The following is a 23,293-nucleotide window of genomic DNA, read 5'->3' as shown; positions in this document are numbered from 1 at the left end:
ATAGCTTAGGGCTCTGCATTTCTTATGAAATAAACTAGCAAGGAAATAGATGCTTGTGAAAATTCTTGATTTTTTCACCCACAAGTCCTGCTTTGAAGAGTGCACGTTATTCATACTTCGCAAGGAAAAATAACAGACTACATAAATAGCTTTTCCCTCCACAACCAAGCGAGCTAAAGGTTGATGAAAAAATGCTACTGCCACGTATTTCACCCTCCCCCACTCACGTAATGGACACTTCATCTGAAAATCCCTTCCAAGTGAAATCCCATAAAGAGAACAACAGCTTTCTCAGCTCAAGCAGAAACAGTTAATTGTCTGCATAAATCCTCCTCTTTTTCTTTGGCTCTTCTGACCATTCTCATATTTGTTCCTACATATTTGCAAGGAGATCAATTTACAGTGCTGGGGGGAGAACCCAGAGCATGCGTAGCTAGGAATCTCTGCACAAACCAATCCAGTTCAACCCATTTACTACAAGTTTTGTCTAAACGGCTTAATAAAGACCAGAAAACTAATGCTGCAACACGTCTTGAATGAATGTAAGGCTCCCTTGCTGAGCAAAAACAAGACTGCCATTTTTTAAAAATTGAAATATTAGGCCTGGTGTGCATTCTGCCATCAAGACAATGAGCATATTCATCAAAACTGAGATGGAAGAACTTTTCCAACAAATACCAAGAAATGGAGATCAAAGAGAATTGACCCTCTTCTACAGACACGCTCAGCCCCAATAAAAAAAACCCAAACCAAAACTCTCCAAAACTGGTATCTGCAGCAGAAGGAGGACGGGGGTTACAAAAAAAGACCCTTTTCCACATCGGCTATAATTTCATTTTTCCTGGGAGGGTAGGAATGGAAATCCTTTGCATTCATCTGACAAGACTGGACTAGACAGGCCCAGCTCTTTCCAGGAAAGGAGAAAGTGTGCACTGTCTGAGGGAGGGAGAGGGAGACTGTCAGATCCCTTTCAGGACAGCCTCCCCCACCGCCCCCTCCCCTTTCACTCTCCACTAGTTCTTGGTACAAAGCTTCTTTGCAAAAGAAAGTGCCCGAGGGAAGCAGGGAGATTCCTAGCCGAGAGGTGGGGTGGAGGAATGCATAAAATATCTCATGCATCTACCTAGTGGAGCAGAGAAAGGCAGCCGGTATATCTGTAACCCACGAAGGATTTAAACTGGGGGAAGGGGGTGCGGAGCGTGTGAAAAGGCCCTGAAAAACTCCAGCAGGGTAACCGTGTTCTTCCTCGACTGCCACAAAAATAAAGAGGACTCCAGTGGCCCCTTACAATCGAGCAAAATTTTATCCCTGCGTAAACTTTCGTGTCAAAATCTGAGCCCAATGGCACCTTGAAGACCAACAGAGATTGATTCAAGGCGTGAGCTCCCGTGTGCATGCATGCATGCATGCACACGAGTGCTCACGCCTTGCATCAATCTCTGTTGGTCTTCAAGGTGCCATTGGACTCGGATTTTGCCGTGCTACTTTAGATCAACACGGCTACCCAGATGAATCTACTCCCGCGAGCGACAGCTCTCAAACGGGCGCATGCAAGATGCATTCGAGGGCTCCCTTCAAGCCTCGGCCTGAGAGCGATTCTCAACAGGTCTACTCAAGAGTCCTAATGGATCCGGCGGTGGCAACTTGAGAGATTCTTGCTCTCCTGCAGAACCGAGACCCTCTGCAGCGACTTCCAGGCAAGCGCTTTTTTTTTTTGGGGGGGGGGGAGCACTGTAAGCTGTCGGGGAGTCGAGTCCCTCTCTCCCGATCCACGCGGTCCTCGACCCTCCTAAGCCCCGCCGGACCCCCGTTTCCTTTGGCCACGGGAAGCGTGGCGCGCTCGAAGTTTCTGGAGGCGTCGCTGGAGAACCAGGCAGCCCCTCCTGACTCCGCTCGGGGAAGGGCGGAAAGCTCGCGCGCCCCCGCCGGACCCTTCCTCGGGCAACGCGGTTCCATTGCCCGGTGCTTCCAAGCAGGTTTTCTCGCTCCGCACCGGGAGCCCCAGCCGCAAGAGCCCCCTCTGGAAGCGCATTCGCGCCCCTAAGCAGCGAAGGGACGTGAAGAAATGCTCCGCGGGAAGCTAAGTGCGCGGGAGCCGCTCGCCCTCCCCGTCGACCGTGAACCCCCCAGCGGGGGACACAAGCCCGGCCACCCACCTCCGGCCCAAGCCGCCGCCGCTCCCCTGCCTCTCCTCGCCTCACGCCAGGCACAGACGGCACGCTTCGCAGGGCCCTCTCCGAAGGCTGCTCCGGCCCAGCATCCCGCCCACCGGCTCCTGGAGGCGGCCCCTCACAGCCCGGGAAGGGCGGCAGAAGCGGCGGCCCTACGTGAGGCCGGTCACAGCAGCAGCAGCAGCAGCAGCGCCCCCCGCCCACCTCCGCTCTCAGTAATGCGCAAGCGCAGACAGCCAGCGGGTCCATCTCCACCCCCCCCCCGGTCTCTTCTCCTCGCGGGTGGCCAGGAGCGCCAGCCGATTGGCAAGCGGCTGCCCATTTCTCCATCTCTCCTCTCTCTGCAGGATTTTTTTTTTTGGGGGGGGGGTGAGATGAGATAGCAAGATGGGGGAAAGGGGGGGGTGCAGCCAGGTGATAGCAGGGCGGAGGGACTGGGTTGTGTCTCTCGTGTTTTATGGGCGCCCTTATTGAGACGTCCCTTTTAAAGTAAGTTGCGGGTGCTTTTATGGGACATACATACAGGGCCGGATTGACCAATAGGCTAAGTAGGTTGAAGGCCCAAGGCCTCAAAATCTAGGGGGCCTCCAGCCAAAGTGTATAATATTTTTGACACTGTCAAAGGTCTTTCTTAGACATGCTGCCATAATGCACTGCAGTAATTTATATCCGGCGCTGGTCACTCTTTAAAATTGGGGGGCTGTTCGGCTGTTGAATGCTGCCTTGAGGCAGTGAACTGCTTTCGTGTGATCAATGAAATGGATACCCCATTTCATCCTCCACAAAGAGATGAGCGATTCTAAAATCATTTTTGCAACCCAAGTCAAAAGCCACTAAATTTCCATCAAACGCTAGGTGGGTGGCATATGGAAGAGCCACAGGAAATATTTTGGACAGTTTCAGCAACTGATGCCCTCAGTCATTTGCACTGTGATGTTAATGGGAAAGGTGATATCAGACTTCAAGCTAGCAATTTTTTGCAGAAAATGGAAGAACTGGAAATTGTGTTTATGCTGCATTTTTTGACCCCTGTGCTAGGTCATTTTCACAAGGTCAGCAAAGCCATTCAGAAATCAGAACTGTTATTGAGTACTTGTGCAAGTTTGTGGAACAGGTCTTTTGTGAACACTAACTGGCACCTTGTGGGTGCAAACCTTTCTGTTGTGTTGGAATTTGCAATATCTGTAGTGTGCATGATTCAGAAACAGATAAAGAATATACTGCAGGGGGCATCGGAGGAGACCTGTATTTAGCATAGTTAGCTGAGGAACTTCCTAATGTTTTCAAGTAACCTTTTCTGTCCTCATTGGTTCACTGGAAACTTCCTGCTCCTTTAAGCACACTTCCTCCCTACTTGCCTCTGGTACCACAGACAGAATGAACAACTGAACAGAACAGTTAAATAAACTATTGTTTCCTCTCCTCTTTCTATGCAAAGTGGTTTATCTTCACAATAAAACCATTTTTTTCTTTAAGCAGTCTGGTGCTTCTTTCCTTTTTGCAAATTTAAGCTCTGCCCAACATGTTGCTCTTGGATCAGGGCAAGGTCTGCCCATGTTGCCATTTGGATCAGGGAAAGGGTATGACTTGGCACTGCCATTTGGGGGAAAGGATGGTTGCTGGAAAGGAAATCCCTTGTGGTGTCAGGCAGAACTGTTGTGGTTGGTTGTGGTATTAATATTGCTACCGATAAGCACCCACTGAACTGTTCCCATAAAGGACTAATCAAGTTCTTTGGCAGGCTTGTACAAGTGTATATAAGTCATTGGGTTTTGTTGATGAGTGTTCGGCATTTTTAGTTGGAGTTTGGCACTATTAAACAGCTGTTTGTTTTCAAAGAACTCTGTGTCTATCGAGCCCATGAACATATTTCTTTCTGTCTATCTGTATGTCTCCCTATCTATGATAATTATAGATAAATATAGATATATACACTATGTTGTTAAATATATATATATTTCTTAAAAATGAATTACATGTAAGCAGTACTTGAAACTTTGTATCTGAATGGATGAAAGGTTGATATATCTATCAGATAAGCAAACTGGCCATGTCCTTTATCATAGTCTTTTCTGCTTGTTAAGGAGAGATTTATGTGTGTTGTTTTCTCAGTTAATCCTGTTACTCCAGTGGATTAATTTGATAGTCTTTGCTGTGTTCATGAAATTCATGAGAAACAGTCAAGCGTAACCTAAAAGTGCTGTACATCATTCTAATAACAAGTATGCCATATCTATACAGCGGCTTTATTTTGTTTTATATGAGGTATGGCTTCTAATTAAATGTCTGGCAACTTCTTCTACTGGCTGTTGTGGGTATTCCGGGCTTTGTGGCTGTGGTCTAGTAGTAACTGTGGCCAGCGTCTTTAGAGGTAGGGCATGGCAAGATGGAAATAGCTCTGTACCGTGGAATGTGTGTACAGTTGCTGGGCATTTCATTTACTTCTTTGGGGTTATATGTCTAACATCCTATATGTCTGACATCCTATTTTTTCTGGAATTCTGCCAGGAGATGAACTGGAACTAGGAAGTGCTTTTCCTGTGTCTGGGTGGAGTCTGGTCATAGATAATACTTTTACAATTTGGAGCCATGGTGAAGAAGAATTAGAGACATTTCTGAACCATCTCAGCACCATCCACCCGAAAATACGGAACATACAGAAAATTCAACAAATACTACAATTAGTAAAAGACAAGAGAGACCCGCTCATTTCCGCAGGAGTTTACTGTATACCTTGCAGCTGCGGACAGGTATACCATGGAACTACAAATGCAGCATTTACACAAGAATAAAAGAATGTGAAAGTCACTGCAGACCTGAGAAAATCAGCAGTAGCTGAACATGCTCTAAACCAATTTGGACATAGAATCCTGTTGTAAGCTGCCCTGAGCCTGCTTGTGGGGCGGGGTGGCCTATTAATAACAACAACATTTGAAAAGAAATAAATACTGGACGACCACAACAACAACTAAGGCAGCCACTGAAATTCACAAACACAACATAGTTTCAACAAAAAAGTCTAGAAATTAACAAAACCTGGCTACCAGCCCTTAAATACACCAGAATCAAAACAAACAAGCAATCTAAAAACACGTCACAACAGTTCAGCAGATAAGACAGGCAAGACTAATGGACTTGCCAATGAACTCTGCCCAGACATAAGACATTTCCTAATTGATTTGCTAATGAACTCCACCCAAAAACAGGAAAAGCACTTCCTAGTTCCAGTCCATAAAATAGGAATGTGATGTTACTTACACGCATCTACCCCTGAGAAATAAATGAAATGCCCAGCAACTGTTCACAGACTTTGGCATAGGGAGATTTCCATGTGTCCACTTCCTACCTCTGAAAGATGTCAGCCCCAGTTACTGGAATACCCACAGCAGCCGGTACTCAAGAAGGCTTTACCATGCTTGTTGGGTTGCACTAAAGAAACGTAAAAGGTTGCAGAATACAAAGTGGTTTTAAAAGTCTTTAAAACCTCTAAAATGCTTAAAAGCCTTTTGTTTCCTTTTGGAGGGCTGCCAGCCTCCCGGTCTGATCTCCAGATGACAGAGTTTATTTCTCATGGAGAAAATGGTAGTGTCAGGGGGATATTATTGCATAACATCCCTGCTAATTTCCTTCTCAGGCTCTATTCCCCCCCCCTCCCCCGTAGTTCTACTCTCCAACCTGCAGGAATTATCTAACCTGGAGGTGGAAAAACCTGGTGAATAGCTTTTGTGCTGGGCTTTGACTCCTGCCTCCCCAAGTCTCTCTAAAAATTCCTGCATCTGTATCGCCAGCCTGAACATATTATGAAAGGAATTTTGGGGGAAACTACACTTCCCAGAGATCCGCTTAGGAGCTACGGATTCTGGGTGTGGTAGTTCATCTGTAATAGGCACACGGCGAGGCCAGTTCTTCGAAACCCCTTGTCGATCCCCGCAGTAGAGCTGTCGCGCTGACGGAAGCAGGAGTTGCCTTGGCAGACAGTAAGCGCGAGGCTTATATTTGTCTTTCCTGACTGGGGCTCGGTTTCTTGAGGGAATTGAAATGGATAGTTAGGCTGCTTGGAGGAAACCAGATCTGCACTTTCACTCTCTGCGTGCAGTTAGGATTTTAACCCCTCCAAGGCTACTTTTTGTAAAAGTCACGATAATTCTCAAACCAAAGGATTGCTTCCCCGCTCCTACTACTGAAAACGTCGTTTCCTGCTGGGTTAACTTCTTCTGCAGTAGCTTGATTTGGCCCCGCTTCTGAAGCCAGCGCCTCTACAACCCCACCCTCTGTGGGACAGGGTTAAACCCGGAACGGCCCGGAACGGGCATTAAACAAAAAAGAGTGCCACAAAAAAACAAAACAAACCAGTGTGATGCATTACAGACACTCAAGAACAATCTTTTAGAAATGAAAAGGTGGAAATCACGCACCTTTATTAGAGGAAGAAGAAAAAGAAGAGGAGTTGGTTCTTATATGCCGCTTTTCTCTACCCAAAGGAGTCTCAAAGCGGCTTACAGTCCCCCTCCCTTTCCTGTCCCCACAACAGACCCCCTGTGAGGTGGATGAGGCTGAGAGAGCCCTGATATTCCTGCTGGGTCAGAACAGCTGGCTGCATGTGGGGGAGTGCAGAATGGAACCTTCCTCACTCCTAACCACTACACCAAATTGGCTCTCTTATTAACCCTTACCAGGCCAAAAAAGCCTCCATTAACACCCCAGAACAGGCTGGAACAGGCATTAAACAAACAAGAGTACTGCAAAAAATAGTGGGATGAGTTGCAGACACTCGAGAACAATATTTTAGAAATGAAGAAGTGTAATTCTCCCTTTATGGACCCATTCTGGGCCAAAATGCCTCTGGAACACCCCAGAATGGGCATTAAAAACCCAGAGAACTGATGAAAACACACACACACACAACAGAATGCATTACTGATACCTGAGAATTATATTTTAGAAACAAAGTATAAATCTCATCCCTTTATTAACCCGTTCCAAGGTAAAATGCCTCCGGAACACCTTGAAACGGGTATTAAACAAGAGAACCACACAAAACAATGAAATGCATTACAGACAATCAAGAACACTATTATACAAATGAAGATGTGTCACTCTCGCATTTTTATTAACCCATTCTGGGCCAAAAAATAGTAGTTTTGTATTTACAAGACAATTTATCCATTATATTTTATCAAGGTTGTGGAGATGTAGGAATTCTGTGTCTGAGTTTCTATGAAGATTTCTGCTGCGATGGCATAGTGAACACATTAAGCTGCCTTATACTGAGTAAGACCCTTGGTCCTTCAAAGTCAGTATTGTTTACTTGGATTGGTAGCAGGTCTCCAGGGCTGGTTGATTCTGGAATTTTTCTTGTCACCCTTTCCCCTTTCTAAGACCTAGTAAGAGGAGAAAAGGCCATGTGGAAAATTCCAACCATGGTTTGAAGAAGGGAACATCAGTTTTAGATGCTGTTAATATATGCAACTATACATGGAACCATGGCAATTACTCTATACTGTTGCAGGGCGCTGTGGGTGGGATGGGATGACCACACAACAGGAAACAACCTAACTGGATTGTCAAGAGCCAGAAGGCTGAATGTCTGTGTGAACTTGACAAGTTACCAAAATATGTGAATATTTATTTTACGCAACTTAAAAAGCTTTCACATTAAGAACACACAGAAAGCCCATAGGCCATTGTTGAAAAGTTGTCCTGTGTACACTGTATAATCTTAGGTCTTAGACCTGACACGTTTCAAGCCTCACTGGTCTAGTTATGACACACATACACAGAGGTCTAGTTATGACATACATACAATGCTAAAAGACACAAAGCAGCCAGCAAAATAAATAATTATAAAACATAAAAAATAAGAGAATGGGATAATTGTTATAGGTTCTAACAAATCAATAATGAAAGAAACTATAATTATCAGGCTTACTTATTATTTAGGGTGGCAAAATCAGTGGATCTGATGGAAAATGTCCATTTATCAATTTATAGGACCCTGCAAGAAATTTCAATAATTATAAAATAAATGGGATAATTTGTTTACTAATTAAGGAGAGGAAGATTACGTTCTTTCAGACTGTTCTGTCCACTCCTGAACCCATGAGCAACAACTACCCAGCACCTCTCCGGAAACCTCTGCTCAGTTTGAAATGTAGCTACTTAACTGTGGAATACTTGCCTTCCTCCTCCCCCCATTCTGGAGGCATTTTGGCTTGAAAAGGTTAAATATGTGCACAATATTTCTGTGTTTTGATTTCTAAAATATTGTTCTGGAGCCCCTTGAATGCATCCCACTTTTTTGAGGTACTATGGTTTGTTTAAAGGTCATTCGAGCCTGTTCTGGGGGTGTTCTGGAGGTATTTTAGCAGCCCCAAACAGGTTAATGTGCACAATACTTCTGCATTTGGAGTTCCAAAATATTTTGCCATGCCTTAAATTTGTCCCACTGCTTTTTGAGGTATTTATTTAACAACCGTTCCAATATGTTCCAGCATGTTTCAGAGGCATTTTGGCCTGGAAAAGATTATTAATAAAGGTGTGGGAACTCTACTTTTTCATTTTGAAAATATTGTCCTTGTGTGTCTGTAATGCGTTTCCCTATTTTTTGTCATACACTTGTTTGTTAAATGCCTGTTCTGTCCTGTTCCATGTGTTCTGGAGGCTTTTTGGCCTGGTAGGGGTTAATAAAGGTGCAGGATTTCAGCCTTTTCTTTGCTAAAAATATTGTTCTTAATGCATTCCACTGTTTTTTGTGGTACTCTTGTTTGTTTTAATGTCTCTTCCGGCTTGTTCTGGACCATTCCGTTGACTGCAGAGGAAAGGACGTGCAGTCATGGGTTTAAACTACAAGTACAACGATATAGGCTAGATATCGGGGGGGGGGGGGAATTCACAGTCAGAGTAGTTCAGAATAGGCTGCCTAAGAGGTGGTGAGCACCCCCTCACTGGCAGTCTTCAAGCAAAGGCTGGATACACACTTTCCTAGGATGCTTTAGGATGCTTTGGGCCGATCCTGCGTTGAGCAGGGGGTTGGACTAGATGGCCTGTATGGCCCCTTCCAACTCTATGATTCCGTGATTCCAGCCTTTATCCTGTCCCACCCTCTGTTATTTTTATGTTTACTATATCCCCTATGAAGCTGCTTTTTATGGTTTGCCATCATGACTCTTTAATCTTATTACTAGTTGTATCTGCAAAGTAGCTGCCAAAAATGCAGCCACTGCAGGCATTTATGGAAGATGCCAGGACAAAAGGAAAAGTGACACACTTTTTTAAAGACTTCCACCCAAGCAAGAAGGCTTCAAAACCTAGTTTCTAGAGGAGATAATGGGAGCTTATCCAGTCATTTCCCAGCCATTTCCCATTCATGCATACCAGAGCAAAGTACAGTACTGTTTATACCCACACATCCGTTGTCAAATTGCATGGTGGTTGGGTTCTCTCTCTCTCTCTCTCTCCTTGAGAGAAACTGGTTTATATAGTAATTACATTGGAAAATGTTGACCATTTACAGCCAAGCCCATTTTGTGGATATTTATAACATGTTCTTTTTTTTTTTTTTAAGCTCTAGTGGCTTCCTTCCCAAGATGGTAGTCCCTGGATTTTGCCATGCGGCATACAGAAAAGTTCCCTCGCTGTGTTACAGGTTCTGTTCCACCTACATCAGGAGAATGAGGTAAGTTCTGGCCCCGGTTGAGATTCTGAGCTCCGGTATTTGCTAGTGTAGGATGAATTCTGTATTTTGCCCTTGCCTTCTGATGCACAGTACAATACAAAAATGGCAGATTGTTGAAAGCATTGATCCTTTGCTAAGGTCCAGGAAAACCAGGCCATACTAATCACAGAAAAGTATTTTTGGCACTGTGATTGCATGACAAGAGGCTAGGAGGGGGAAGCCCTTTCTTCTTAAACCTCTGACTTCACTTGGGGTCAGTGTTAAATCATGGCCAAGTTGAGTGCAGTCTTCCAGCGACGCATGGCTGCCCACCTGGATCATCATAAACCTCCTGACTGCTCAGCCTGGTGAGGACTGCAGATTCAAAGAGTTTGGCAGGCACCTAGTCAGGCACCTACACGCTCTGTACAACTTGTAGCAGCTGGTGTATTGTCTCCAGCTTGGTGAGTCCTGTGTTACATAGGACGGCTTAATGACATCCATGCATTTGTCTGTAGCTCTGGGCATCCAGATCTCTCTACACCTCAAGGCACTGATGGATGGAGAGTTCAGATCTCACAATTGGTTGCATAGTAAACAGAGATTCCCAAGATGGGAAGATAGAGACAGAGACAGAGACAGAGTTCAACGAGATCTGAACACAATGGAAAAATGGGCAAATGACAACAAGATGCAATTTAATAAAGATAAGTGTAAAGTTCTGCATCTGGGTCAGAAAAATGAAAAGCATGCCTACTGGATGGGGGATACGCTTCTAGGTAACACTGTGTGTGAACGAGACCTTGGGGTACTTGTGGATTGTAAACTAAACATGAGCAGGCAGTGTGATGCAGCAGTAAAAAAGGCAAATGCCATTTTGGGCTGTATCAACAGGGGCATAACATCAAAATCACAAGATGTCATAGTCCCATTGTATACGGCACTGGTCAGACCACACCTGGAGTACTGTGTGCAGTTCTGGAGGCCTCACTTCAAGAAGGACGTAGATAAAATTGAAAGGGTACAGAGGAGAGCGACGAAGATGATCTGGTGCCAAGGGACCAAGCCCTATGAAGATAGGTTGAGGGACTTGGGAATGTTCAGCCTGGAGAAAAGGAGGTTGAGAGGGGACATGATAGCCCTCTTTAAGTATTTGAAAGGTTGTCACTTTGAGGAGGGCAGGATGCTGTTTCTGTTGGCTGCAGAGGAGAGGACACGCAGTAATGGGTTTAAACTTCAAGTAAAACGATATAGGCTAGATATCAGGAAAAAATTTTCACAGTCAGGGTAGTTCAGCAGTGGAACAGGCTGCCTAAGGAGGTGGTGAGCTCCCCCTCATGGGCAGTCTTCAAGCAAAGGTTGGATACACACTTTTCTTGGATGCTTTAGAATGCTTAGGGCTGATCCTGCGTAGAGCAGGGGGTTGGACTAGATGGCCTGTATGGCCCCTTCCAACTCTATGATTCTATGGGTTTGGCCAAAGTACTGCATGCAAGGGAAAGCACTGCAAGGCAGATCTGTCTTTCCTGGGTAGCCCTGTCTGCCTTTAGGACTTCACACTGCATTGCCAAAGCATGGAGCATCCAAATGGTTGAGGTAGGCATGTTCTCCACTAGTTCTGCAAATGTATTCAAAACCCTTGCGGATTTTATGCAGGTGTGTCGTCCAATTTATTATTCCATTGTTACATAATGCTTGAGGAAGTGGGACAGAGGATACATATCTAGGTTGCAGGAGTAGGACTTGCTTTAATTACGAGCTGCCTCGCATATCATCCTATGTTTTGATGTCAGGACAGATATCAGGAGTAGGAGAAACAACAGCTGCTAAAGCAGAATGTCAGCTTTGTTGATGATTGCTACCAAAGCTGGGGGAGACCATTTCTTGCCGTCATCGCTATGCATGGCAGTAGCAATGCGCTGAGCATTTCCCTCAAAGCAATCTTAAAGGCTGTCTTCATTCATTCATTTAATATGTTCTTATCCATCCAAGAAAGGTCATGGTGACATATAGAGTTTTCTCGTTCTTCATTGTAACCCCACAACAACCTTGTGATGTAGGCTAGGCTGTGTAAGGAACTTGGTAGCCTAAGTGCTGGGTTTTGATGGGGTGGTTGAACCTTGGTTCAGAACTTTAGATGTTGCACGGATTCTGGCTTATTTAATAGGGCTCCCTTTGCTGATTATTAACGAGCGACCTTGGGTGATGATTCCACCGTCCCTAGTTGGTCTGTTCTTATGGCTGAAATGCCAGTTAGCTGGTGGGTTTCAGTTGGCAGTTGGGTTGCTCAGTCAGGCATTCTCTGCTAGGAAAGGTGGCTTTTAACACATGCAGCTTCCTCATTTTGTTCTGCCATTCCACCTGGCACCATGCTGCACTTGTTGACTGGGAAGAACAGCTGAAGCATGCCATTCTAGAATGCTTGGATAGACATCTAAGATAGACGTTTAGATAGCAGCATGCAAGAACAATAACAAGATTTGGTATTTATTGCCTGTACCTGAGTGATTTATGCTGAGCGACACCCTTTGTTAATAAACTTGATTTATATATAAGGCTGAGTCTTGCGGCATTGACTCAAACATGGGGGCATCTCAAGGTGAACCCAGAGGGCAGGAAGCCAAGGCCTTAGAAGGCAAAACTTTTACCCTCATAACATTAAAAAGGAACAGCTTGTTCTTTCAGGCTGAGAGAGTGACTGATCCGAGGTCACCCAGCCAGTTTCATGGCAGAGTGGGGATTTGAACTGGATCTCCCAGATCCTAGTAGGATACTCTAGATTGGCCCACCATGATAGTAGGGAAGTTGCATCTGCTCCCTCTCTGCTTGGTGTCCCTTATCTGTGGCCTGGCTGAGAGGTTCTCTCAGAATGATAGGAATTGAGTTGATGCCGCAGGGTCTTTCAGCTGATTTGCACCCAGTTCTCCTTCTCCTTTGTAAAGTCAAGACGGTTGGAACAAGGAATGCAAATCTGTCCTCTATATGTGGAAGCGGCTTGATTGTACTCTGTGGGGCTTTACTCTGGAGTCAGAATGCATAGGATAACTGCATTAATAAGCGAAAAACTCTTCTTAATAAGTCCTCTGAAAGGTAACCAGAATAGTTAATGCCTTGAAACTATAAAGGTCAAAATTAAGAGTTTTAAAGACTCCTTAAACCTCCTTAGCAAATACCATGCAGTGCTGGATGTTAATTTAAAAATATTGCTGAGTGCATTTTAGTATCCCTTGGATTCTTATCTTAGTCTCCACGGGATATTTATTATCGGATGAATTCAGCTTTCTTTACCACTGAATTTCATGCTCTTTCTGACCCTTTTCCCACTGCAGGTATTTGTCTGAGCTAAAAGAAGACGACGATGCCTGCAGACGAGTCTACAACTCAGGTTCTTTCTTCCTGTTTCACAACCTCTCTCCCTTCCTGCAGCAAAGAGGGAAAACGCTCTTGGCTCCAAAGCTCAATGCACCAGGTAACACACTTATTTTATAGCAGTCATAGTCTAACCATCCCCGGAGGCTTGGAAAGCCACTTGACTTTAGAGCCACCTTATCTGTGTAATGGGAAGTGTAGCAACATCATCAAAATTGCTGGTTGCTTCCAAAGTACTATGAGAACAGCTCAGGGGGAATGGGGGAGGTAGATGGAGGAGATCCTTAATGCTGAAATGGCTGTGTTCCCCCCCCAAAAAAAACTAAAAACTAAAACTAAAAAGTAAAACTAAAATCTCTGATGTTCAAACTATATTAGGTTATGTGGGCGTCTTCTGTAACATCGTCATTCCAGTTCTGCTATCCTGGATTGCAGAAAATGGCAAGAAAGAGTGACATCTACTGAGATTGCATTGATGCTTTCTGATTTTTAGACATGAAAAGGATCCTCATGAAACACAGCCAGAGTGAAAGGCGGATTGAGGACTCCGTGCTGGTCGGCTGTTCAGAGGAATGTACGCCATACTTTGCTTTGGATCTAGGTCAGAATGTCAGGGCTTTGCTAAGGGGAGGGGGGAATACTTTGCTTGTGATGCTGCCCAGCTCTTGGGAGTTTCGAGACAAAGGGCAGGCTGCTTGAGAGGGGGAAGGAGGCCGTGTTCCCTAAGAAGTGGGCATGAGAGGCTGCTGCTCAACACAGGAAGCCCTGCTCAGCAGCGGCCTGGAGCCTTGCATCGCCCATTCTGAGATTACAGCCGGCTGGGAACTGCTCCATTCAGTAGGGACAAAAATTAGAGGGAATACTGGAAGGTGGGGGGGGGGAGAAACTTTTACTTGCTTTTTTCTTGCCCATTAACCACTTATGAGACGTTCTTCCGAGGCTCCTCACAGTCCACTGAAGTTTTTGCAAGTTTTTTTTTTCTTCCTTGCACTTTTTACAAAGTTGGTTTCTCTGAACATGACTTCATTTTGGGAGGACCATGTTCCCCTGGGCATGATGCGGGAGAACCATGGTATCAACTTTTTGGGGTTTTGCTATCAAGTCACAACTGACTCATGGTGGGGTTTTCTAGGCACGAAACATTCAGAGGTGGTCCCGCCCTAGCTTGCTTCCACATCCTGACCCTGGTATTCCTTGGTGGTCTCCATTCGAAATACTGGTCAAGGCCCACCCAGTTTAGCTTCCGAGGTTTGATGAGAACAGGCTAGTCTCAACTGTTATGCCGTAATTATGTGGTGATAATTGGAAACAAAGGGGAGGTGGGAGAAGGGGGTAATAACCCAAATATCTGATTCCTGCAGATTTGTTAAATTCCAGGATCCTTGGAGAAAGTTGCCATTGAATCTGAACTTGATGGATCGTTTGCAGATTTGTGGAAAGCATTCTTCCAGTTAGAAGAGGAAGATAAAGCACTGATTTTCTCGGTAAATTTTAATTTTATTATGTCATTTGTAATCTGTCTTTCTTGCTGAGACTCAGGGGGGAGTACACAGGACAATGCAATCAACAGGTTTAGGATTGCAGAAATCTGACAGCAAGCATTAGAAGAAGAGCTGTTTTTGCATGTGATGCTTTTTACTACCGGAAGGAGTCTCGAAGTGGCTTACAATCACCCAGTCTTCCTCTCCTCACCACAGACACCTGGTGAGGTAGGTGAAGCTAAGAGAACTTTGTAAGAATTGATGGTCCTAAGGTCACCTAGCTGGCTGCATGTGGAGGAAGAGCCAGGGAATCAAACCTAGTTCTCCAGATTAGAGGTAGCGTCTTTTAGCCGGCTCTCAAGTATTAACATGAAGTTAAACAATACAGAAATTACTTAGTGGAACACATACAGCAACTCATAGTACATAGTGTACACAATAGTATAGTTCAGTCTCCTTATCTTTATTAAAGCATCTTTCTAAACCATTCTATTACGGTATAGCTGTATTCCCTATGTAAAAATGAATCATTCAGTTTAGCATTGTTTGGGGGAAGCTCGGGGGAGGGCGGCAGCCCTCCTGACCTCTACCGGCAGGTTACTCTATAAAAGTGGGGGCCATGACAGAACACATGGGCAGTTATTGATCTTGTCCATTTGTAGGGATAGCCCAGAAAAGCAGAATTGTTGCAGGAGAACACAGGAGTGAGATAGTCCTGCAGATATGACAGGCCAAGGCCTTGATGGGCCTTGTATGTGATACTCACTGCAAGCCTGCCAAGATTTAGTTGTTTCAAATAAAAATGTGAAATACAGCCTCTCTTACCTCACAGTTCCCTAGCCTCTGTGCAGTGCTTCTCCAAGTTTTCTTCTTCTTCTCTGTGAAGGTTTCCTTTTTCGAACACCCCGATTCTCTTTCTGCTTTGAAGAAGAAAAGTTGGGTTTATACCTTGCTTTTCACTACTCGAAAGAGTCTCAAAGCAGCTTACAGTTGCCTTACCATCTCTTGCCCTTATTATCTTTAGGGCATTATGTACGATTTGGATTATTAGAACAATCATCAGTAAACCATACATTTTCAGAAATGACGTGTCACTTGCTACCTGATTGGCCCTCAGCCAGTAATAGCCCTCCCCTATAGCTGAGCCTCTACTGAAAAAGAAGAAGAATGGGTTCTTATATGCCGCTTTTCTCTACCCGAAGGAGGCTCAAAGGTCACCCAGCTGGCTGCATGTGGGGGAGTGCAGAGTCGAACCCGGCATGCCAGATTAGAAGTCTGCCCTCCTAACCACCACACCAAACTGGCTCTCATTGGAAGAGAGCCCTCAGTCAGGGAGGGCTGATAAGGAGTCATCTCTCCGCCCCAAACTTCCTGCCGCCCTCGGAATGTGCTGGGTGGAAATGGAGCTGGCCCCAGTGCCTAGCTCAGGCATGGAGGCAGAGAAGCAGCAGCACTTGCCTCAATGAGTTGCCCTGGTGTAGAAGTTGGGGGGGGGGGGAGCACAGCCTGCCCTAAAGAGTTGCCCTAATGTAGACATTGGGGTGGAGGGAGAAGCACAGCCTGCCCCCAATGAGTTGCCCTAGTGTAGACGTTGAGGTGTGGGTGGGGGAAGCAGAGCCTGCTCCAGTGAGTTGCCTTGGTGTAGACTTTGGGGGGAGAGCTACTGCCAGCCTGAGTAGACAATACTGATTTTGAGGGACAGGGGGATTTGATTCAGTATAAAGCCGCTTCATGTGTTCATGTGACTATTGGTATTTGTAGGCTCAGGCTCTCCTTCGCTGGCATAACAACAATAAGTATTGTGGCAGGACTGGCCAACCCACCGAGAAGAACCTGTCTGGGAGCAAACGGGTGTGCCACAGCAGTGAAATAATCTATTACCCACAGGTGAGCATCTGAGTGGGATCAGAGATGCCCTGCCAACTGGGTGAGCCACAGTTTGGCCAGCCTTGACCTAGAATGTGTTTATGCACTTCAAGATTGTGTTATTGTGAGTTGACCTTGGGACTGCAGAGGGGGAAGTGGTTTCCTCTGTCTCTAGAAGCAGTTCTAGAGCCAAGTCAAATAGGTTTAGCTCGGCTCTTCTCTTTGATCTTTGCTCCTCCATCAGAGCAGAGAAGGCCAGCCTGAGCATCTCAGCAGAAGCAGGATTTGGTGACAGGGAAAAATCTGAAACTGACTAACCTCATCAGCTCAATCCTCTGGAGCAGTGGAGACCGGTACTGGTCCGCAGATCAGTTGGTACAGGGCCGTGGCTCCTCCTCATCCTCCTCCCCGGCTGCTGCCTCAAGGGCTGCCCTGCCATTCTGCCACCGGCTCACCTTTGATGCTCTCCAGCGGCCACCATGGCTGGGGCTCCCTCCTCAGTGTGACACTGCCCAGCGGGTGGCAGGAAGTCAGGGGCACCTGCGAGAAAGCAAGTGGAGCAGGCAGCAGTGACATCCATCAGCAAAAGACTACACCCCCCCCCCCCGGCTTCAGTAAAATTGTCAAGTGTTGACCGGTCCCCGGTGATAAAAAGGTTGGGGACCACTGCTCTGGAGGACTGGGAAGTAGCAAGAAGATCATCAATTTCTTCAGGGATGGTCAAATGTATGCCTGCGGCACCATTCTTGAAGGCATACATAGTTGTAAGAGGAGGCTGGTCAGGGGTGCAGAGGAGGAGGAGGCAGCTGGTATACTGTGAGGAAAATAGGGCCTTAGAGTGTTCAGAGTTTTCAGAAACTTTTTAGCAGTGGCCCAATTTGGCTCAGACTGTGGCAGTTTAGCCCAGTGGGGGAAAGGGTGGTTCCCTTGGACCACCATCTCAAGTTGGGAGAACAGCGCTGAGAGAGTCTTAAAATCTTTTCTCTCTAGCTTTGATCTACTCGATGGGCATGTGTCTTTAAGAAATCATTGGAAGCTCTCAAGTGGGATCTCCCAGCACACATCTGGTAAGGCCCCGAGACTTTGATTTGGCTGGCAAAGATGCTAAGGCTGACCATGACTGCAGCCCAGAGTCCTCAACAGAATCCTCACTCTCATTATTTTGCTCTAATCTATAGAAGTCAGAAAATGCTGCCATAATGTAGGCCGGTTACACTCCTTACACATTCCACAGAGATTCCTGTGGGACTTTGTTTTCAATGGCTGTTTTGAATTCTACTTAGTGGCCAGCTGGTCTCTGGGCTGCCATTTAACTTCTTGTGCCTTGGGGCAATTTTTAGATGGCTCCAGTGGTTATTACTTTGGTGTCTGATGGGAGTCGGTGTCTTCTCGTACGGCAAGCATCGTTTCCTAAAGGGATGTACACTGCTCTGGCTGGCTTCTGTGACGTGGGTAAGGAAGCATGTTGGTTGTATTTGATATACACATGGATGCACAATTTAACTGTGTGCCACAAAGTAGTGTGTAGTGCTGTCTCAGCACAGAGACCCACACGAGGAAAATTTTGCGAGTTGTGGGGGTCAGTACTGGCTTGCTTATGACATTACATGGAATTACCAAAATTTACGAGCACTACAGAGATCAAGGAATTGCTCATGGCTTTCCATGCCTTAGCAGACTAATGCTGCATATGAGAGAGGATGGGAGATGACTAAGAGATGAACCAGGGATTATGTGCGTGTAGAACTTGTGGATTACTAGTATTAAAGGGACTGCCTTTCCCATTATGCCCCCAGAACGCCACAGTCCTCTAAGAACAACATATTGGTGGTCACTGGCCCAGAAGAAGTACAGCTGGCCTCAACCAGAGCTTTTTCAGCCTTGGGTCCAGCCTGGTGGGATAAGTTGCCAGCAGAGACACAGGCCCTGACAGAATTACTTAAATTCTGGAGGGCCTGTCAAATGGCCCTATTCCACCAGGTTTATGATTGAGACCAGAACAAGTAAATAAAATCTTATGGGCCACCCCCTCTCCAGATCATCCCATCACTGAACAAATTATTGAGAAATGGGATAATCGGAACACTATGGGATATTTATTGGTTTTGCCATTTTCATTGTATTTTAACTAGAATTTTAATATGTCATAACTACCCACAGCTTGTCTGCTGAGAAGGGCAGTCTATACATTCAATAAATAAATAAATGAAAATGAATAAAGTTAGGTATTTATTTTAAATACTTTTGGGATAGTATTATGTTCCCACATGTAGAAGAATGATGTTGGGGCATGCTTATGTAGATCTGTCATTCACCAATGCTTTTAGAAATCTCTATCAGTTCCACTAAATTGGTTTTTCAGAGGAAGCTTCATTACTTCTGTACTTATGTGGATAAGGACATATTTTTAAAAAGTTAAAACCGTGAACACGATCAGCACTTCACTCCTTGTATTTGAAATCCCATGTCAGCATATTTTTGTCATTTGGTGCTTTTGTGCTCCTTATTGGGTAAATTATTTGTACTCTGCTTTTCTCCCTGACCCAGCTTGCTGGGGGGTAAAACGGTAATGACTGGGGAAGAGAATGGCAAACTACCCTGCATTGAGTCTGCCAAGAAAATGCTTGAGGGCATCACCCCAAGCGTCAGACATGACTCGGTGCATGCACAGGGATACCTTTCTCCCCGACAGGGACCCAAAGCAGCTTACATCACACTCCTCCTCTATTTTACTCTCACAACAGCCCTGTGAGGTATGTTAGGCTGATAGGGCATGACTGTCCCGAGGCTACCTAGCCACCTTCTGTGACAGATCTGAACCTGGGTCTTTCAGATCTTAGCACTGAGGCTCAACCATGCTGGCTCTCAGATTAGTTAAGGAGCTTTTCTGCATTTTTGTTGTTGTTGTTGCTTATGTTCCTGTACTGCTTCCCCCCCCCAACATGTTTTGCTCCCCCAATGATTGCTTTAATATTACATCATTATCTTTGGAGTGTTTCCCAGATACAACGATGTAATATCAAAGTGACCAAGTGCAGAAAAAAGATCTAAGCAACAACAGTAAAAAAAGAAAGTGGAAAAGACCAAGGATTAGTTGAAAATTAGGATTATATTTAGTTGAAATGCATTAATTAATTGTATGGAGCCAACCTCAAAAGGAAAACTTTGTATGTCTGCATGGTCCATATCACTGGAAGAGTTTTGATGATGATGCTCCAGTACAGTGGTCCCCAACCTGCGGGCCGCGGCCCGGCACCGGGCCGCAAAGGCCATGGCGCCGGGCCGCGGCTCCCTCTCCCCGCCCCTCCCCCCCGCAGTAAAAAACTTCCCGGGCCACAAGCTTGCAGCCCGGGAAGCTACTTACTGCGGGAGGGCGGGGAGAGGGAATCAGGGCCGGGCCGCGCCCGCGCGGCCCGAGAGTGCGGCCCGATCCACGGGTGCGGCCCGCGGGCGCGGCCGGGCGCGGCTCGTGGGCGCGGCCCGATCCGCGGGTGCGGTCCGCGGGCGCGGCCGGGCGCGACCCGATCCGCGGGCGCGGTCCGCGGGCGCGGCCGGGCGCGGCTCGCGGGCGCGGCCGGAAGCGTGGGCGTGGCCTGCGCGGTCCCTGCGGGCGCGGCCCAATGCCCTGCCGGTCCCCAGCCTAATAAAGGTTGGGGACCACTGCTCCAGTAAACTGCCAGTCAAGGAACTAGGGGTTCTGTACTTGTTATTTGCACTTTTAAAAGGGTGTTTCTCATAGGATGTGAAGCCCAGCTTTCTGTTCCTAGGTGAGAGTCTGGAAGAGACAGTTCGACGGGAAGTGGCTGAAGAGGTGGGATTAGAAGTAGAGTCTCTTTGGTACTCTGCTTCTCAACACTGGCCATTCCCAAACAGCACATTGATGATAGCCTGTCATGCTACGGTGTGTCCACAACAGAGCAAGGTAAGAAATGGGGCTGGGGTGGGTCCTTTTCTTCTTGAGTGAAGTTTGCTTGATTTGGTGACTACTGAACTTCCATTGTCTTGATGTATCTAAAGCAGTTATATTCGTGATGAAATCGGTGACTATGAAGTCTGTCTTTGGCAGACTTATAAACTCAAGACCATGGGGCTAATTCTTCCCAATCATGTAGCCAACCACCCTGACCTAGATAGTCCATACTATCTTGACCTCACCAGGTCTTAGAAGCTAAGCAGGGTTGGCCCTGGGCAGTATTTGAATTTAGTTATTTATTTATTGGCAGAGCTCCAAGGAATACCAGGGTTGTGACCCAGAGGCATGTAATCGGAAACCGCCTCTGAACGTCTCTTGCCTTGAAAGCTGCATCAGGGTCGCCATACGTCGTCTATGGGCTAATGGCACTTTCTACCACACAAATATATGATTATTATAATTCACCAAGTGGCCAGCACTCATTCATATTAAGATAGATATGCAAATTTTAATCTTGCTGATTTTTAATGAATTCCTTTTTTGATGAAGAATCCCACTATGTTGTTCTTGAATGTTTCCTGATAAAATCGGCGGGGGGGGGGGGTTGTGCAGGTTTAGTGGGCAGCAGTGGTGAAATCAGCAAAAATGTCTGCCCCCTCTAAACTGTAAGGCTGAATATAAGCTGGTGTTCATATAGTGAATTTGGGTTGCTCAGAGTGCTGCATAATTTCCAGCCATCTTTACGCCAGCTCAGTAGGACATGTTAGTACTGTTATCCTACACTGCAGATGGGAAGAATAGGTGAATTTGGGGGATTTTCAGTCTGGAGACTGCCTTATTTATCTTAACCCCAGCACTACATAGGTGTTCATTATGACACTCCTTGATTATTTCTGTAGGGGCTAGTTTTACATCTTTCCTTTTCCAGATCAGTATCAACAGCCAGGAACTAGAAGCTGCCAAGTGGTTCAGCCTTGAAGAGGTAGAGCAAGCCCTTAGAAGGGCACCTAAGCCTTCCCAAGAGGATGATGACAGCCACTCATTCTGGGTGCCACCTAAGCAAGCCATCGCCCACAGGTTGATTCAGGAGTGGGTTAAGAAGCAGGCCGTCGTACCTGCTTAGAAACATTTGCTTCCAGTAACCTGCTGGATGACTGTAGCTCTTGTGACATTGGCATCCTACTTGAAGTAGTACTCAAAGTAGGTATGTTTTTTTAAAATTCCAGGAACTTTGTTGCAGGAAGAAGGCATACACTTAGGCCAGAGCTCCAGAACAATAGTTCTCAACCTTTGGGCTGGGGGCTGCAGAGTTATTTCAAGAGTTCTGCAGATCCATGCAGCTTGGGCAGATGTCCATACTCCCCACACACACACACCTGTGCCTTCGCTACCCACTCCCAGACTAGCTTCCAGAGCAGCCAGGTCTCATCCAACTGTATCCAAGGCCAGCTGCTGACTGGGAATCCTCCGTACAGGTAGGTGGCACCAGGCCAACATCAGGTGTAGGACCCCATCGGGGTTGTACTAGCCCAGGAAACTGCTTCCCTGCTCACAAGGAGAACCATTCGTCCTAAGAAGCTTGGGTGAAGTCATATTGGCTCCCATTGCCCACCAACTTCCATCTCCAGTGACAAGGTAAAAATGTATGTGCCTCGGATAGAGGTGTGGGCTGTGGCTCTTTTAGGAGCTGCTCTTGGTCGGGCAGCCTCCATGTTGGGTGGTGTCACTAGTCCTTTCCATATCTCAACCAGGCTGGGAGGACTTTTGAATCATGCACACCATGTATCTTCACATGATTTTGAATTATGCGCACCATAGATCTTGCATATTCCAACACCCAGCCAAGGCTCTTATCCTGTCCTGCTGCTGCTTTTGCAACAAGCTCTTCTCATCTCTGGTATGACTGCCTGAAGAAATCACCACCACAGACAAAACAGTCAGGTTAAGGTCAAAATGAATAAGCATCTACCTGTTGATCTATGAAGGGTTGAAAGTCCATTGGGAAAATGGATTGGCAGCACTTGTTGCATTGAAATCTAAACACCAAAACGAGCTGGATGCGGAACCAGCACTAAGGCTGAAACGTTAATGGCTTCAGCCATCCTTCTAGTCTCTGGAATCAATATCAGTCATCTTTTTAAATAGTATAAAAAATAGGCTCATGTACCTTCTGTAGAATGATTCAATGTCTTTGCACATTGAAATATTACTATTTTAAAATATTGTCATTAATAAAATACAAATTCAGTTAAAAGCATAACTGAACTAATGGTAGCCTTTTGCCTATGTATTTCCTCAAACATGGATTCTAATAGTATCAGGTGGAAGTCCATGAAATTTCTGAAATTAAAAAAGAGACTTCAAGGACTGCTGCTGTAGAATTCCCTATCAGAATACATCCTGGGACAGGATATTCTCAGGGTTGAGGCTAGAGGCAGGGGCATGCTTTTTACCAAGATATTTTAAGATCATGTAATGTCTGCTGATCTATTGGGATCTCTTGTACAATGCTCTAGTAGTTACAGTACTCTGAAATGGTAGTTTTCAAATGATGTGGGTAGACTGGAAGTTATTGCTAGATTTCATGCATACATTTTAAAACAAACTTAGCATGTTATTGATTTGTGCAGTTTTTGTTTTATCCATAAGCCCACCAACTAATGGTTGAAAGTATTGAAATTGAAATAAAGATTTGCAAATGTAGAATGGGTTGAGTCCTATGGAGCTGTTTTTCTCCTTAGTAAATGTATGGGGACATGGTGTAATGTTTTCCACATATATTTTTCCCTGGGAACTGTTTTCCAGTCAATTCCCTGGCCTACCAACTATCACATCCAAC

At 45.7% G+C, this 23,293-nt stretch overlaps 2 protein-coding genes across 7 annotated transcripts in view; one reads left to right on the top strand and one right to left on the bottom strand.

Moving 5' to 3' along the window:
- Nucleotides 1–2,367, bottom strand: part of P4HA1 (prolyl 4-hydroxylase subunit alpha 1) — a 42,768-nt gene extending 40,401 nt beyond the window's left edge. For 2 of the 4 annotated variants that reach the window (XM_077350434.1, XM_077350435.1), the window contains exon 1: nt 2,157–2,365. The gene's annotated coding sequence lies outside the window, so the exon portion shown is untranslated. Of the gene's footprint in view, nt 1–2,156 lie in introns of all 4 variants that reach the window. The other 2 variants (XM_077350436.1, XM_077350433.1) reach the window with 2 other exon arrangements.
- NUDT13 (nudix hydrolase 13) lies at nt 1,390–23,160 on the top strand. Of its 3 annotated transcripts, none has more exons than XM_077350438.1 (9): nt 1,390–1,697; nt 9,736–9,846; nt 13,155–13,294; nt 13,688–13,795; nt 14,572–14,678; nt 16,437–16,562; nt 17,882–17,993; nt 20,309–20,463; nt 21,383–23,160. In XM_077350438.1, the coding sequence occupies exons 2-9, from the start codon at nt 9,758–9,760 to the stop codon at nt 21,575–21,577; spliced, it is 1,032 nt and encodes a 343-aa protein (XP_077206553.1). In that variant the 5' UTR covers nt 1,390–1,697; nt 9,736–9,757; the 3' UTR covers nt 21,578–23,160. The 3 variants fall into 3 exon arrangements, with proteins under 3 accessions (XP_077206553.1, XP_077206555.1, XP_077206552.1); XM_077350437.1 differs by lacking the exon at nt 1,390–1,697 and adding an exon at nt 6,026–6,148; XM_077350440.1 differs by lacking the exons at nt 1,390–1,697; nt 13,688–13,795 and adding an exon at nt 6,025–6,148.
- Nucleotides 23,161–23,293: the final 133 nt, after the last annotated feature.

This window comes from Paroedura picta, chromosome 8 (assembly GCF_049243985.1).
Source record: "Paroedura picta isolate Pp20150507F chromosome 8, Ppicta_v3.0, whole genome shotgun sequence".
Lineage (NCBI taxonomy): Eukaryota > Metazoa > Chordata > Lepidosauria > Squamata > Gekkonidae > Paroedura > Paroedura picta.
The sequence above is the reverse complement of the archived record's forward strand: the minus strand, read 5'-3'. Positions and strand labels throughout refer to the sequence as shown.